Genomic DNA, 16471 nt, shown 5'->3' with positions numbered 1-16471 from the left:
TTAGACACATTATACGCACCACAGAAGCCACCAAATATAATAATGTGGCTAGCACACATGGGGTACATACTAAGGAAAAAAAAGTCAGCCGAGCTGCCAAACGAATTCCGGATAAATTCCATAGCAAACACCAAAAACCATGTACTCTCTTCTTGCTTCTGGACCATTAATCTTGGGTCACTGGATACTAGCCATTTGTTTTATGCCATTTTTGTCTTTTACAGCTAAATCAATTTTTGCACTAGAGTGCCAATGGCACAGCCTCTTCACCATCGTCCCAAATGCTCTACATCGAATGCCATTTACACAGTAATCAATGGGCAGCTCAGGGGCCAGAAACACAAATGATAAGGTTCTTTATTCCCGTACCCTCCTTTGTGTTAGGAGAGCAGCATGTTGGCTCTCTAGGCTGGGATGTAACCATTTGAAAAGGGCATAAATGTTAACTAAAGATAAAGTGCACTTGCCTTTAAAAGGCTCTTGTCTGCAGTCATGTTGTTATCCAGTCCCCGCCCTTATGTACATCACTGGTCCTCTGAGCATGCTCAGCTCAGGAAGTCACCATGACGCCTGGTCTACGTGGGGTCAGGAAGAGGCAGTGTGTGCCTATGTTCTGAAGCAGATCAGTGGATAACATATGACTGAAGTTGTGAATTTTCTGTCATATTTTTATGCATGGCAGTGATCTTCTTGACTTAGTATTGCTACCCAACGGATGCAAGAAGTTAAAATGCCCCTGTGCCAGAGCAGGAGACATGAGGCATTTGGGATGATAGGAATGGCTCGTTCAGGGCTGACTAGAACCAACCCATATCAAAGAAGGATCCAGAAAGACAACAGGAACCCCAGCTACCGAACAACTGACACCTAACAGTGGGAAGCTCCAGGAGGTGGAACCTGGGAATTCAGGGCTCCCCAGGAGGAGGACAATAGACCAAAAGGTGTCAGATGTCTGCGTTAAGAGCTGAGCTCACAGAGACACAGGAAGCTCTTGCCTGGGACTGAGAACAGACAAAGACAGAGAAAAGAAACCCTGGGGGTTCCTATAGCTGGATGGCTCCAGGGAGCCCTGGTGTGGGCTACTGCCTTAACCTTTGCTTCTTTATGCCAACTAAGAACTTCCCAATGCTGCATTCCAGTTGACTGATAAACCCTAGTCTGTTCTGAAAAGGCTGCCTGGTGTCACTGCAAATGCTTGCAGAGGTGCACTGATCCCTGAAGAGGGTGCAAGTCTCTGAACAGGAATCTTTCCCAATTGGACTTGCTGGACAGAGCTCACAGTGAGAAGCAGGAGTGCTGGAGCCCAGTGGCTGAGTCTCAGAGCTTGGTTACACTTGCAGATGTAGAGTGCTGGGAGTTAAACCAGCCTTCGGAGACCGCAGCAGAGAAAATGCTGCTGTATGTTTACACTGTCAGCTGCAAGCGTACTGGCATGGCCACACTAGCAGCTCTTATAACACCACACAGAGCAGTGGATTGTGGTAGCTATCCCAACATGCAAGTGGCTGCAGTGTGCTTTTCAAATGGGGGAGGGGGTGAAGTGTGACAGGGAGTATGTTGTATGTATGTGGGGGGATGGTGTGTTTGGGGCACAGAGAGTGTGTCAGCATGCTGTCTTATAAGTTCAGAGAGCAGAAGACACACACACACACCCGCCTCTCTCTCTCACATACACAGACAGCAGAAGCATTTCACAGTAATGGTTTGCTTTGTCCTGGAGCAGATAAGCGTGCTGGCTGTCAGAAATGGAGCTTTGAAAGGGTATATCTCCATGCCTGCAGCCAAGTTCAAAACAATAAGAAGAGTGGCCACTTGACTTTAGGGGATTATGGAATGTGCAGTAATGCAACGTGTCGTCCACACTGATACTCGGGCGTTTCAGCCAGGGCGCAGCAAGTTTTATGCTTCTCGTGGAGGTGGATTACCAGGCGCGCTCCAGCTTCAGAGTCCAGGAGCTCTAAGTGCCTTGCCAGTGTGGACCCCTCAGGAGTTAGGGCGCCCAGGGCTCATTTAATGCACTCTAAATTGCAAGTGTAGCCAAGCCCTCAGAGGCATTGAGGCCATGTGACCTATCTTTTAGGAACGGTGGGATGCCTTCGGGGTCCAGCACATTCAATAGGGACTGTTTAAAAGCTGGGCCATAGCACAGATCCTGTGGATTCATGACACAAGGAAGGGAGAGATTTGTATTATAAAAGTCAGGATGAGGTTCTGTAGGTGCTGAGCTCTACCAACTTGAGGAGCCTCTGTGTTCAGCATCCTACAGAAACTGGGGCCCTGAGAGACTATCCAATTTAGCCAGACCTACTGTCAAGAAGTTGACATTTGGCAGACAGAAAGAATTACGATTATGCAGTTACCAGCTCACCTAAGCATGAACTGTATTTTTGTAAAGTTATTTCTATCTTCATAAATCATTAATTACCATGTGCTTTATTAGCTTAAATCTCTCCTGACTTTTCCATATTTTCATACAACAATAATATTGCAGTAACAGCAGGGAAAGATTGGAAACCTGTCCATAAATCTTTTGGAACTTGATGTTATGGCTGTTCCATGAGCATCCTGCAACTGCAATCCCCATGTCACGTTTCTTAGGTAAAGAATTCTCTATTGTCAAGAACAACAAAGCCATTGTTCTTCTGTTTTGGCTTATGACTTTCCATTTTTCCCATTTCCCTAATTATAAAATGCATCTCCCAGTAGATTCTGAGCACAGTTACAACAGTGCACAATGCTTATTGAAAGTGTTATGTAAATAAACTCAGTCCACAAATGAGTTCAATTCCCTACACAAGCTCCTTTTTCCTCCAGCAAATGACTAAGTGGATGAGACGTATGCCATACTAGAAAGATCAAAAGATTCATGATGGATGAAATGAATTCCAGAGCCAAGAACCCTCCACTGAGATTGCTCTGCACAGGGGCGGCTCCAGGCTCCAAGCTCATGCTTGGGGCAGCAAGCCGCGGGGGACACTCTGCCAGCGCTGGTCCCACGGCTTCGGTGGACCTCCTGCAGGCAAACCACCGGAGGCAGCCTGCCTGCCGTGCTTGGGGTGGCAAAATCCGTAGAGCCGCTGCTGGCTCTGCATCTAGTACCTAGAAAAAGTACCTCAGCTAATCTTAAGCATTGTGATGGCACAGAAAGAGAGAGGAAGTTTCTCAGTTAGCCAGGATCCAAACTCTACAGGCATAAGTAGGGCCCTACCAAATTCATGGCCATGAAAAAAGCATCACGGATGGTAAAATCTGGTCTCCTCGCGTAAATCTGTTTTTTTTGTGTACTTTTACCCTATACTATACAGATTTCACAGGGGAGACCAGTGTTTCTCAAATTGGGAGTCCTGACCCAAAAGGGAGTTGTGGGGGGAGGTCACAAGATTATTTTAGGGGGGTTGCAGTATTACCACCCTTACTTCTGCACTGACTTCAGAGCTGGTTGGCCAGAGAGTGGCAGCTGCTGACTGAGGGCCCAGCTCTGCAGGCAGCAGTGCAGAAGTAAGGGTGACAATATCATATCATGGCATCCTAATTTCAGAGCCTCTGCCATAGCAGCAGCACAGCCTTCAGAGCTGGGCTCCTGGCCAACAGCTGTCGCCCTCCAGCTACCCAGCTCTGAAGGCAGGGCCACCAGCAGCAGCAGCACAGAAGTAAGGGTAGCAGTAACACAACCCCACTACGTAACCTTGTGACCCCCGCCTCTCCCCTCCCACAACTCCTTTTTGTGTCAAGACCTCTACAGTTACAACACCATGAAATTTCAGATTTAAATAGCTGGAATCATGAAATTTATTATCTTTAAAATCCTATGACCATGAAATTGACTAAAATGGACCGTGAGTTTGGTAGGGTCCTAGGCATAAGACCTAACACCATGAATTGTATGGAAGAGCAAACATGAAGCCAACAGATTGATCTTTTGAGGTGGAGCATGTTACATATGAAGTCAGATGCAAATACAACTGTTATACCATTCCCTTGGTCCATGCTGAACAAAGTAGCTGAGCTAACAAAGGTATAACTTAATTATCCAGCCAACTGTTGTTTATCTTCATCTATGATAAAATCAAGGATGGTGCTAATCTTGTTAGTCACTGACCTTACACTTGACAGAATTTTCTTTCTGTGGTATAATTTTGGGATAATGTTTGTTCTCTTTACCGTTTCAAAACCAGTATCAGAGTAAACTTAGTTTCTCTTTAAATTTCATTCAGATACGAACCTCAGTTTTAAAAAGTTGTAGAACGAGTTTTATTAATAGGAATACAAACATTCTTCTGTTTTGACAGTGAGAAGCCACATTCCTTGCAGTGGTCAGGAACAATTTGGTTTCTATTGTTTAGAGAATGCCGAATGTGAATGTCTGCCTGGTGAAATTACAGTGATAGATAGAGTTTCTGTCTGTACTACTGACCACATGAAACAAGCTAAGGCAATTTCATACCATTGAGCCATAAGTTAGACCCAATTTTTAAAACCCCTTAAAACTGTACTAGCAATAGAGGTCATTAGATGATGCAACTCATTTATGGAATTTTAACTAACACCTCATTTTCTGCTTCACAGGGTTTGCTTAATGGCACATACACTTACACACCGTGGAGATACTGTTTGAAAGGCTTTACAAACATAATCATGAGGATGCAGTGATTAAAAGGTAAAATATCAGCGAATTTATGGACTATCAACTGTGAACATAAATAAGTTGTAAAAAGCAGAGAGAGGGAAAGCCCTTAAAATAACAGGAACTGAGATAAAACTTGAATTCCTAAACTTTTTAGTACTGCAGCTTTCTTACAGATATTTAAAAACTTGATGGCTTCCCACAACCAAATGTCTTTTTTTTTTAACCAACTCAGGACACTAGATCCAAGAGAGAGACTATAACCTGGACAGTTTGGGGACTTTATTCAACCACATACAGTTTGTTTAAAGATATAATCTAATCTAATCCATGTTTTTAAAACTATAATTAAAGATATGGATTTGTGGGTGTGTTTGGACGTAGTCCAAGATTTTAGTGAAATTATTGGGTCTGTTTCAAACTGCACAGTTGCCTGATGTTTCGTTGACTCTCTGATAGCACCAGACATAAGTCATTTTTCAAAATTTAAATTATTTCTGTGTTTAGTTGTCACAGAAATCATTGCTGAAAGCCCAGATTTACCGAGTATGTTTACACTGCACTTACACACCCACAGCTGGCCTGTGTCAGCTGAGTTGGGCTTGCTCAGCTCGAGTTGCGGGACTGTAAAATTGAGGTGAGACGTTCAAGCTCTGGGACCCTCCCCCTGGTGGAGTCCCAGAATCTGGGCTCCAGATTGAGCCCAAATGTCTACACAACAATTTTGTGTAGACCTCGGGCCTGGAGCCCGAGCCTGAGCTAGCTGACATGAGACAGCCACGGGTATTTAATTGCAGTGTAGACACACCCACAGAGATGAATGGAAGCAGCACTTTTATAGCTTCTACTGAGTTTTTCATACCCTCCTTTAACAGAATCCAGAATTCCTGCTTTGTTAGATTTGAAAACTTGGTCTTGACTGTGTGATCAGTTGTCCACTCTAAGAGATTTTCTTGAGCTCGGAAGCTTCAGGTTGGAATGGAGTCAACTGTTATCGAGAATGGGATTTGAATCCAGTTGGTATTTGGAGATTCATGTTCAACTCCAGAAAAATATTAATCAAAAAGGAAATACAATTCAGACACATGAGCTAATATTTGGTCTTTAAGAGGTTTTGATCACTTTCACTCTGTTCTTTTTAAAAGTCTGATAACACTGGAAACATCTTGGTTACTCCCTTTTAAATGTGGCATCTCCAAAGACAAAGCTTCAAGAATCCCTGGATTTTCTCTAGTATATTTTCTCAAATATATCTAGTATACTTGTATTCCTTCCCTGAAGTATTAGATTCAGTATATTCAATATGCCAAACACGTTCACCAGGTAAACTAACATAGTCAAGTCCACATTCACACATGTAATCTGCAAGGTCTGTTTTCCTAAGGAGGAAAATTCTGATTTCCTCACACAATTCAAGGACACATTGTAACATTTTCCCATGTGACAACCACCTAACTTCACTGTAAAACAGAAGCTGAGTGTGGGCAGAACTCTTTGCTTCACACAGAATATTGAAACCATGTGTTCACTGACCAGGATTTTATAAGTAGGGTCCTACCAAATTCATGGTCCATTTTGGTCAATTTCACGGCCACAGGATTTAAAAAATCATAAATGTCATGATTTCAGCTATTTAAATCTGAAATGTCATGGTGTTGTAACTGTAGGGGTCCTGACGCAAAAAGGAATTGTGTGTTGTGGGGATCTTGTACGGGTTATTGTAGGGGCGCTTGTGGTACTACTACTCTTCTTTCTGCGCTGCTGCTGCTGGTGGCGGTGCTGCCTTCAGAGCCAGGCAGCTGGAGAGCGGTGACTGCTGGCAGGGAGTCCAGCTCTCAAGGTAGCAATGCCACCAGCAGCAATAAGGATGGCTTGGTATGGTATTGCCACCCTTACTTCTGCGCTGCTGCTGGCAGGGCGCTGCCTTCAGAGCTGGGCACTTGGCCAATAGCCACCATCTACGGCAACCCAGCTCTGAACACAGCGCAGAAATAAGGGTAGCAATACGTGACCCCCCTAAAATAACCTTATGACCGCCCCCCCCCCCCACAACTGTCTTTTGGGTCAGGACCCCAATATGAGAAACACTGGTCTCCCCCATGAAATCTGTATCATATAGGGTAAAAAACACACAAAAAATGAGATTTCACGACAGGAGACCAGATTTCACAGTCCATGATGCGTTTTTCATGGCTGTGAATTTGGTTTGGCCCTGCTTATAAGATTAACTATTTAAACATTGAGGGCCTCATGTACTTCAGGTTGCAACTTCTTTGAGCCAAAGCTTGGTGATGAATCATGCAGTGCGTCCAAATCGCTCTTTGTGCCACTTTCTTTACTCATGCTTCAAGCCCAGTTCTTTCCAATCACGGCTGCTGCCCCATCAGTGCATAGCCCCACACACATAGCCCAGTTCAGACCTTCATCTGCTATGAATTAATTGAGGATTTTGAACATTTCTTCACCAGTTGTTCAGATTGGGATTTCTCTGAGGAAGAGAATTTCTTCAACTATTGTACCTGCTTTGACACCTAAAACCAATACCAGGATGGATCTGTTGTCCCAGAGGCCAAATGGAAAAAGGATTCCTAAAAGGAAGATTGAACACCAACTTCAGATTCTGGCCCACTGTTGCCATATAGTTGCTTTGGGTGTTCATGGTCACTGAAAATTTTAACGTTTGGATAGTCGATTTGTTATTGTCTTTTGCAGATGAGAGTGGCTGCTTGTTTGATGTAACTGACTTTGTATTCATTAAATTACATATAGACCCAATATATACTGCACAGTCAAAGACAATCCTCTGCAAATGATTTCTCCTCAGACTTCGACATGCATCAGAAAAATACTCAAACCGTTATGTGGCTAAAGATAAAGGGCTGTCTCCCTAATGAGTTAACAAATTCAACAGTTTGCCAAGCAGAGGAGCAGAATAGCTGTTGACTACTGACCCACAGCCTAACAGCGGCAAGAACAAATGTCATCTGAAATCACGGTTTGCCAAATCAGTGAATGTGCCAGTCCCCTGCCTTAAATCAAGAACTGAGGCATACCTTTACGGTAGGGTAAAGGCTAACAGATTTAAGTCTGTTCCATTAATCTTCTACCTCTGAAAGCTCAAAGTAACTACTGTAACTCCCACTGGATAAATAAAATGTTACTTTCGCTGCAGAGCCTCATGTCAGATAGCTATAAATTACACAAAGATGCAATTTTTGGAAGAATTCTGATCCTGACAATGAAAATGAATAATGGACAAAGCCCACTGGTCCAGGTACAATAGAAAATATCCAGTAAGAAACAGACCTGCATTGGCAGAGGCCTCTCTGAATCCCAGCTTCCTATGGTTTTAGCACCATATCCTGGTTCCACTGAGGTCAATGAGAGCTTTGCCATTGACTTCATGAGGATCAAGATTTGGGACCTCGTCTAGTACAGCATAAAACAGTTGTTATAATCTTACTCATAACACAATTACTCAGTGGAGCTTTAGAAAGTGGACTAGGATATAAAAATGGCAATTTAATGCAACAGAATCCTACCAGGAAGACTCTGGAATGGAAATAGAGAACACTCTAATTGTTATCAGATGGATACTGAGACTTGCAGCATCCCAGCTCACTCATAAAACGCTAGCACATGAATCCTGGGCAGAAGAGGAGTACCACCCTGCAGGTCCAGGATGAACAAGGAGCAATGCTGACAGACTCCAAAGAGAGCCTTCTTTAGTTCTCCTCAGTCAGAAGACAGAGGCTGGGATTCAGGGCCTGGAAAGCATGGATGGAAGGGATTTAATAGTAAAAAACAGAAACAATATTTACCACTTCTACAAACTTGCAATAACTAGGGGGATTCTCGGGGCTCTTTCAGGCACACAGATATCTCCATAGGATATGAGTTTCTATAGTGAATGTGAAGTAAATGCTGAGGCTGCACTGATGTAGTGCCTCCATGCAGATCCTATCTAGGCCAACAGGAGGGATTCTCCCAAGTGTATAGGTAGTCCACCTCCTCAAGAGGTGTGGATTTTTCACACACCTGAACGATGTAGTGATGATGACCTAATTTCCTAGTGTAGACCAGGCCTAAGTGAAATTCACATAAATACCTTCACATGTTTGATCATGCTCTCTGTCTGCATTCCTAATCCACTCCTGAATGTTGGACCTAGCTGCATTTCCTCTGCAACTGCCAATATGCTTTCTCTCCCCAACTCTACATAAATAACTGCAAAAGGAGCACCCACTCAACATGTCCCTAGCTGGTATGCTGCTAATCTGTGGGAGGCAGTCCTTGCTTACAGCCCTCCCTGCTGTTCACTATTTTCCTGTCCCCTTCACCATCTTCTACCTTAACAGTCCCTCCAATAACCTGCACAGATTCCATAGTGCCCCCTTCCTGCTGCAGCATCAGACCCAACTGCGGATCAGCAACTGATCCCCAATCAGGATTTCCCAACTGCATATACCTACACTCTATCCACTACCCATCACCCAGCAACAATCTAGTCCTGCTCCCCTTCGGTACCATCACCCACTTCTCCCTAACTCCTACACACAGAGTGCTGACCCCTCAATTTACAACTCAGTGCTCCCAATTCCCTGCCACAACAGTCCCATGCTGAGAGCTAGTGAAGGTTCAGCAAGTCTCTCTGTCCTCCACTTTGTCCCTTGACTAGCAAATGTGGGCAATACCTGATAAAAACATAAAAAATAGTGACTGATACAGAGCAGGCAGGTCGGGAGCATCTGTTCTTCATCTCTGATATCTCAAGAACAAGGGGACATGCAATGAAATTAAAAGGCTGCAAACTCAGAACTGATCAAATGAAATATTTTTTCACACTGTGCATATTTAGACTGTGGAACTCATTGTCACAGGAGGTTAAAAAAATTAAAATTCTGTCTCTGTTTGGAAAATAAGAGGAAAGACCAAATTCTGTATAGGCAAATGAAACCTAAGAAAAAAAGCCAGGGTTTTTGCCACATGCTGACACAATTTGTATTGAAGTTTAGCAATGATACTGTTGCAAATAGCAAGGATCTACTGTGGGAATACATATTTTATTATTATTAATAATAACTAATAATTTTGTAATCTAACTCAATTGAATCATTTGAAATGAAAAATAGACCAAACACACCAAAAAAAGCAGAGCAACTCCACAAATTCCTCTCCACAATATTGCAGCATGCTCATACCTCAGATTCATTGCAACATTGTCCCTTTCTATCTTGTGTTCAAAAAGCAAAGCATTATGCTATTGTAGCACATGCAGATCTTTCTTTAACTATAATGAAAAAAATAATTACATTCTTTCACAGTTAACATGTTATGCTAGTGCAAAATCTTGAAATCCACAGTTAAATGCAATGGTTCCACCTGAATGAATATGAATAGACTTGGGGATGCTGTGCTGATTACCTGTGGAGAGTTGAGCAGGGAAAGGATTCATTTCTTTGTCTACCATTTTCTGGTACAAAGCTCTCAGACTGAAGGGCTCCACAGTGAAAGGTAAAGTCCCAGTCAACATAGCATACATATTCACTCCACTGAAAAGAGAAGCAGGGAAGAAACAGTTAAGGAACTTAAAAGTATGCCATCAGGAGTGGGGAAAGGCATGTAGGAAAGTGTAGACATTGTAGTTATCTGTAATACTTTCACTTTAATGTTCAACAACTGTAAAAATAATGTGCAACTTTCATTTCTCTAGGGTCCTCAGAACCTTTGGAACAGGAGCCTGATTCTACTGCTGCTCTGCATGTGGACTGCTCACTGATGTCAGTGGGAGTTTCACATAAAGGTCCCGATCCAGAGCCAATGCCAGTGGAAAGACTCCCATTGATATCGATGGACTCTGGATCAGGCCCATAAAGCAGCTCTCTAACAAGAGATGAACAATTCTTGATATTAACTCCCCAAAACTGGCCAATTCACTGAGAAAACTCGGGGTTTCATTTATTTCTCCTCACTCCTAAAAGGGCCTTTAAATTAAATTCCCTTTGAGAATTTATTTTTTCCTTTTTGCTGGCAATCTCAGTAACTCATGCACAGCATAGAAATGAACTCAGTGTATTATTATAAGGTGTCATACTCGATAGCAATAGTGTGGTTAGATACAGGGAAGACTAGGCACTAACTATATTTTTCCTTAAATTAAAAAAAAAATATTGGCACAGGATATTTTTGCTGGTAAAGGTTAAGGATTTAGAAGAATGGCAGCCTTCTGATTGTCTGCATTCCAATCAGAGTAAGAGCTCCCGCATTCCACAGTGCTGGTAACCCCATCCCTGATGTAGACAGATGACCCTGTGCAGCAGTGAAAGATTAAGTAGCTGTATGATAGTTTAGCTCTGGATCTCCTCAGAGCAGAGACTACAAATAAGGCTCCAACTTGTAAAGCTCCTAAAAAGTGGTTAGTTGTAAAAAGATATGACTGGATCAAATTCAGACCTGGTGCACTGACATCAGTGGAGTTATATAAGAAATTAACCCATTGGACATAAGCATACATTTGACTATTCTCTTACTGCTATGTATATCTATGGTCTATCCCTCTTAGCAGTATTAATACCTAGATAACACTTTACATTTTTAAAGGGCTATAAAAAGTTAATTAGCGAATGCTCACAATTCAGGCATTTAAGTTTTATGATCTCTAATTTACTGACAGGGAAACTGAGTCATGGAGAGGTTAAATGGTTTGCCTGAGGCTGCACAGCCAGTCAGTAGCAGAGCAGAGCTAGAACTTCTACTGCTCAGGAAGGCAGTACCGCTTTAATGTTTGACCTTATGCCACTTTTTCCACTTCTTCCTCCTCATGGATTACAACTGTGTTTATTTCCAACCAGGAGAAGAAAAAAGTGTCAGTATATACTGCTGACACCACATATGGGCCAACAGCTGGGCAAATAGAGGAGTGCAGTCCAAGCCTTTCCAATAACGCAGACACATTGGCTCCAAAACATCTTTAGTATTCCCCTACCTCAGGCAATGGACTCTTTTGTCTGCATTCTATGGACATTAAAAATCTCACAACATTTCTTGTATTTGTATGAGAAAAGGCTTGTCCAAGTTTCCTCAGCTGAAATGTCTTCTCTCTTTACTATTATGTTCTTTATACAGTGATCTGGGTAGCTTCCAGCCTTCATGCCAGAGCTGACTGTATATAATATATGGATTTAGTGGGCGAGTTTGGAGATCCTTAGGTGTATAAGGAACTAAATACGGTATATTCTATTCACTTCAGTGTAAAAACCATATCTTCCTCTGTATTTGGAAAATTTTTAGCACATTTTCAGCTCCTCCAAATCTAAATAATCAATATAAAATATAATAAAGTCCATTTTCTAATCCAGATGTCCCCAAGCAGTGGGTCACGCTATTCCTAGAGAGTTTGGTTGATCACAGTAACCAAACACTTTAATATATCTGATATGACCTACGGCAAAATAAATAAAAATAAAAAAATTAGCTGTTACAAGCTACATAACTCACATGGACCAAACGTCTATTTTGGGACCATATTTTTTCCTTGCAAGAAGCTCTGGGGCTGCATAGGCAGGGCTGCCACACTGTGTGCTGAACGGATCAGAGTAACCCAAGATACCCGCACAGTTGCTCAAGCCAAAGTCTGTGAAAAGGAAAGAAATACTAGATAATACACACACGTACACACACACACACGCACTGAAACATTAGTGAAAAGAATATAGTTTTTCCACACATGCAGTCTACTGCCATAATAAGAAATCATCCTGAAAAAGCACTTTCAAGAGTTAACTACCTTTATGGATTGAAAGAGAAGATTTTGTCAAGTAATTTTTTTAATTTATTGGAGAAACATAACTTAGGATACATTCTATTGTCAGATGCACACTTGCAACGGCATGATTTCAATAGGCGTTGCAGAAGTATAGCTGAGAGCAGAATTTGGCCTGAGTGTGCATGTGTATGGGGCAGAAAAAGACCTTAAGATTGTCAAATATTTTATATTATTGCAAAACATTGCTAAAAGGCAAAGTCTAAATCTTAGAGCTTCAAATTTTTCCACTAAATCGTGTAAATGAGCCGTCAACCTTAACAAGAGGTTTTGCTTTCTAGGGCTGTGGTGGTAATATATAAACACAAGGTTGCAGAGTCAGCACTCTAAGTCTGAAATGGCAAATAGGGAAAAATATGGGTGGAAAAAAAAACTGGGAGTTTTTTGTTTAGGTTTTTTGTTTGAAGTAATGTATTTATAGCAATATATGATCTATCCACGTAAAGTCTCCATTTCCAGTTGAATGTTTTGATTTGATTCATGCTTCTTACAAATTCCCAGAATGCATACAATGCATATGGATCTCAGGGTGATTTAAATGAAATTAGTTTAGACAGGAAAACTGAATAATGCCTAGGAAAAAATAAAGTTATAAAGATTACCATGTGAGCTGAAGTGCCTAAGTGAATACACATGAATACTTTCCACTTGACTGACTATTTGGGAGGAAGGCAGCACAGAATGCATGTGCACTACGCTACATTTGAGCATTCAAAATGTGCTGGAGGGAGTCTGCAGGAGCACATTGTTAAAACTGAAGGAAGGGTTGGGACTATTTCTTGCCTCTGATGGAATCCTACCCTGTCTGGATACTGATTAATCATCCCTGCCAAAGATGACTTATCCCTGGAGTTTATACAAATACTTCTGAATATTCTTGTTGTTATTATTATTATTTTGTGCACAGACAGGACCAGATTACATCAAGTGTAAGATAGCTAAAAGATTCCTAGGAAGGATACCTCCGTAGACCTATACAAGGTCTTACCCTACCACAACCCTGCCCTTTCAAATTGCACAACTGTAACACTGTGCTTTACTGACAAAATACTTAATGAGCCAGATTCTCAGCAGGTGTAAATCAGCACCACTCCACTACAGTCAATGGACCTATGCCATTTTACACTAGCTGAGGATCTGATGCACCATATTTGTTTAAACGATAAACACGCCCAGGGAGTTAACTAAATATATAAGCTGTGCTCATTAAAACAAAACCTCTTTCCTTGCAGAAAACAAATGAGTAGATTCCTCAGTTCTTCACTCTTCCTTTCTTTGCACTACCAAGAGGTGTGCCTTGGACAGGGATTTTATCAGGGACTAAAGGGGAACATTTTTGAAGAAGCTCTTCAAAATATTGGTAGTATATGCACTGGGCTTTTAAATAAATATTTACTTTTGATCTTAATAAGAGAATGTAATTGGCACTAACACTAATAATTGTAATACTGGTATTGTCTTTATCCAATATCTTTTGTAACCTTTGCTGTTTGCAGAATTAATATCAAAGACCATCATTGGTTCCTCAAAGTAAACATTATGACATGAGGAAACTCTCCTACTGTTCCACTTAATGCTGAACCAGGGAACCATCACATTACACTTCTATGTTGTAACACCTTCAGGAACACAATAGTGAGGTCAGCATATAGGCTACTGATTAAACTAGTTCAGGGGTAGGCAACCTATGGCACAGGTGCCGAAGGCGGCACGTGAGCTGATTTTCAGTGGCACTCACACTGTCCAGGTCCTGGCCACCGGTCCAGGGGGCTCTGCATTTTAATTTAATTTTAAATGAAGCTTCTTAAACATTTTAAAAACCTTCTTTACTTTACATACAACAATAGTTTAGTTATATATTATAGACTTATAGAAAGAGACCTTCTAAAAATGTTAAAATTTATTACTGGCACACGAATCCTTAAATTAGAGTGAATAAATGAAGATTCGGCACACCACTTCTGAAAGGTTGCCGACCCCTGAACTAGACTATTACAGTGATGGGAATGTTACTAAATAACAGGGCCATTAGTACTCTCAGACATTTAATATAAGAACTTATGGGTTAATTCAGCCCTTGTGCAAAGAGGCAAAGCTGCAGCAACTTCAGTGGAATTGCATCCACTTACACTAGAGCTGCTTTTGGCCATTATTTCTTGAACAGAATGCCAGCCTGTGGTACCAAGAATGCCCCAAGCCCCAAAACTAGCACTATGGTTGTGCCTTTATCAGATACCGCTGATCAAGGGCTACTGGCTACAGAGAAGCACATTTATTTCACCCAGACCTCAAAAATCCACTTCTCAGATCTGAGTCTTAGCAAGCAGCTGACCAGGGCGACACTTCATGCAATAAAAAGGAATATGTATATAACAGAATATAACCAATGCACTTAATACAAATCACTAACAACTTACTTTAAATCATCTTAATATGTAGCAAAGAAGAACTGACAAAATCAGAAGCCATCATTTTGGCAGTGTGATGCAGAACAGGAGTCAGACTCAAGGAGTTAAGCTCTCATTTGTGTGTGTGAGTAAGCAGAGGCATTCTGTTACTGAGATAACTTGTAGTAAGTTCCTCAGGGCAGGCACTGTCTTTGTCTATGTTTTGTATAATACCAAGCACACTGGCACCTAATACAGAATATAACTTTTATGTTGATCAAAGTAAAAAATAAATAATGTTTTGGTTAATTGAAGAGCAATGACCTAATACAGTCATCTGACTTTGAAAATTCCTGTTTACTCATGCATTCCCATGGGAACTGAATTCCCAGAGTCCTATACCACATTAAACTGCAGTCCCTGCCCCAAGGAGCTTACTGTAAGTTATCTTAGTAGCTGAACATCTCTGCATATTCATGCATAGAAAGGAGAGCTTTATTCTCCCAATCAGATTCATTGCCACTCAGAAGCCCTTGCTGGAAAGCATCTGTACAATGACAGCCTCCGCTGAGAGACCTTTCATAGTTATGGTGATATAAAATATTTTATTATCATGTATCATCTAAATCAGAGAGTGTGCAGAGGAGTTGGGAGGGGCAGATTCTCTCGTCCACAGAGGCCACTTTGTGCTGCACGAGCAACACAAATCAGCCTTCAACCAGTCAAAGACAGCCGGTGGAGAACTCCCCCTATACAGAAGAGTTCCTCTGCTTGCAGAAAACTGGCAGAGGCTGCTGCCAGCTGCCTCCTTTAAGAGAAATGTGAGGGCATGGCCGGGGCAGGACAGGGACATGCCATGGATCTCCACTACACTCAGTCCTCCACTTGGTGTAAGTTAGAGCTGCCTCTGTGCCCTAACCTGCACCAGGGCCAGTGGTCATGAATCAGGGAGCTGCAACCAGTTCCCTGTGGTCTCTCTTCTCTGTTCCACCCACACATAGTTCCAATGAAACGAATAAATAGACTTTTTTCAACCTTTTTTCATTTGTGGACCCCTTAAAAATTTTGAATGGAGGTGCAGACCCCTTTGGAAATCTTAGATGTAGTGGGTCTGCTAACCACAGGTTAAAAACCACTGCCATAAGGGTTTCAGAACAAAATTTTCAGAAATACTTGTCTGTGTGTTGTGACAGGTATGACAATTTCCTGCATTATCCAGGACAAACCTTACTGAATTACATTTAAGTATCTTAGGAGCTTATTGTATTAAAAATGTTTGTGGTGTGTGGGATTGTATGTAACTTGTCTAGGACACAGGACTAATCCAAACCTTGGGAAGTGTTATGAGATTCAAAGGACTCTTAAATAATGGGTTAAGACAAGAATGAGCTGTTAGTTGAGTAGGTTTCCTAGGAAATACTTTGAAGGAGGGAAATGCAAATACCCACCTCCTGACCTGATCTTTTGAGTTTCACCATGGGGATGAGACCTTTGTCTATGAATCACCTATTCCCAGGACCAAAAGGCCCAAACAACATAAAGGAGTAACTCACAGATTCATGGGAGTGCTTGTTCTGAGCTAAAGGAGTTATGAATGGGTAATCACAGGAAAACCCCTGGGTAAGGTTTGAAGCACTG

General features: G+C 41.8%; 1 protein-coding gene across 1 annotated transcript in view; it reads right to left on the bottom strand.

Moving 5' to 3' along the window:
• HUNK (hormonally up-regulated Neu-associated kinase) overlaps positions 1–16471 on the bottom strand; it is a 97930-nt gene that overhangs the window by 30922 nt on the left and 50537 nt on the right. Inside the window, exons 4-5 of the mRNA XM_032798287.1 lie at positions 12122–12257; positions 10049–10176 (exon numbers count right to left, since the gene is read on the bottom strand). Coding sequence (XP_032654178.1) covers positions 10049–10176; positions 12122–12257 — 264 coding nt within the window. The remainder of the gene's footprint in view (positions 1–10048; positions 10177–12121; positions 12258–16471) is intronic.

Source organism: Chelonoidis abingdonii, chromosome 1 (genome assembly GCF_003597395.2).
Source record: "Chelonoidis abingdonii isolate Lonesome George chromosome 1, CheloAbing_2.0, whole genome shotgun sequence".
Lineage (NCBI taxonomy): Eukaryota > Metazoa > Chordata > Testudines > Testudinidae > Chelonoidis > Chelonoidis abingdonii.
The sequence above is the reverse complement of the archived record's forward strand: the minus strand, read 5'-3'. Positions and strand labels throughout refer to the sequence as shown.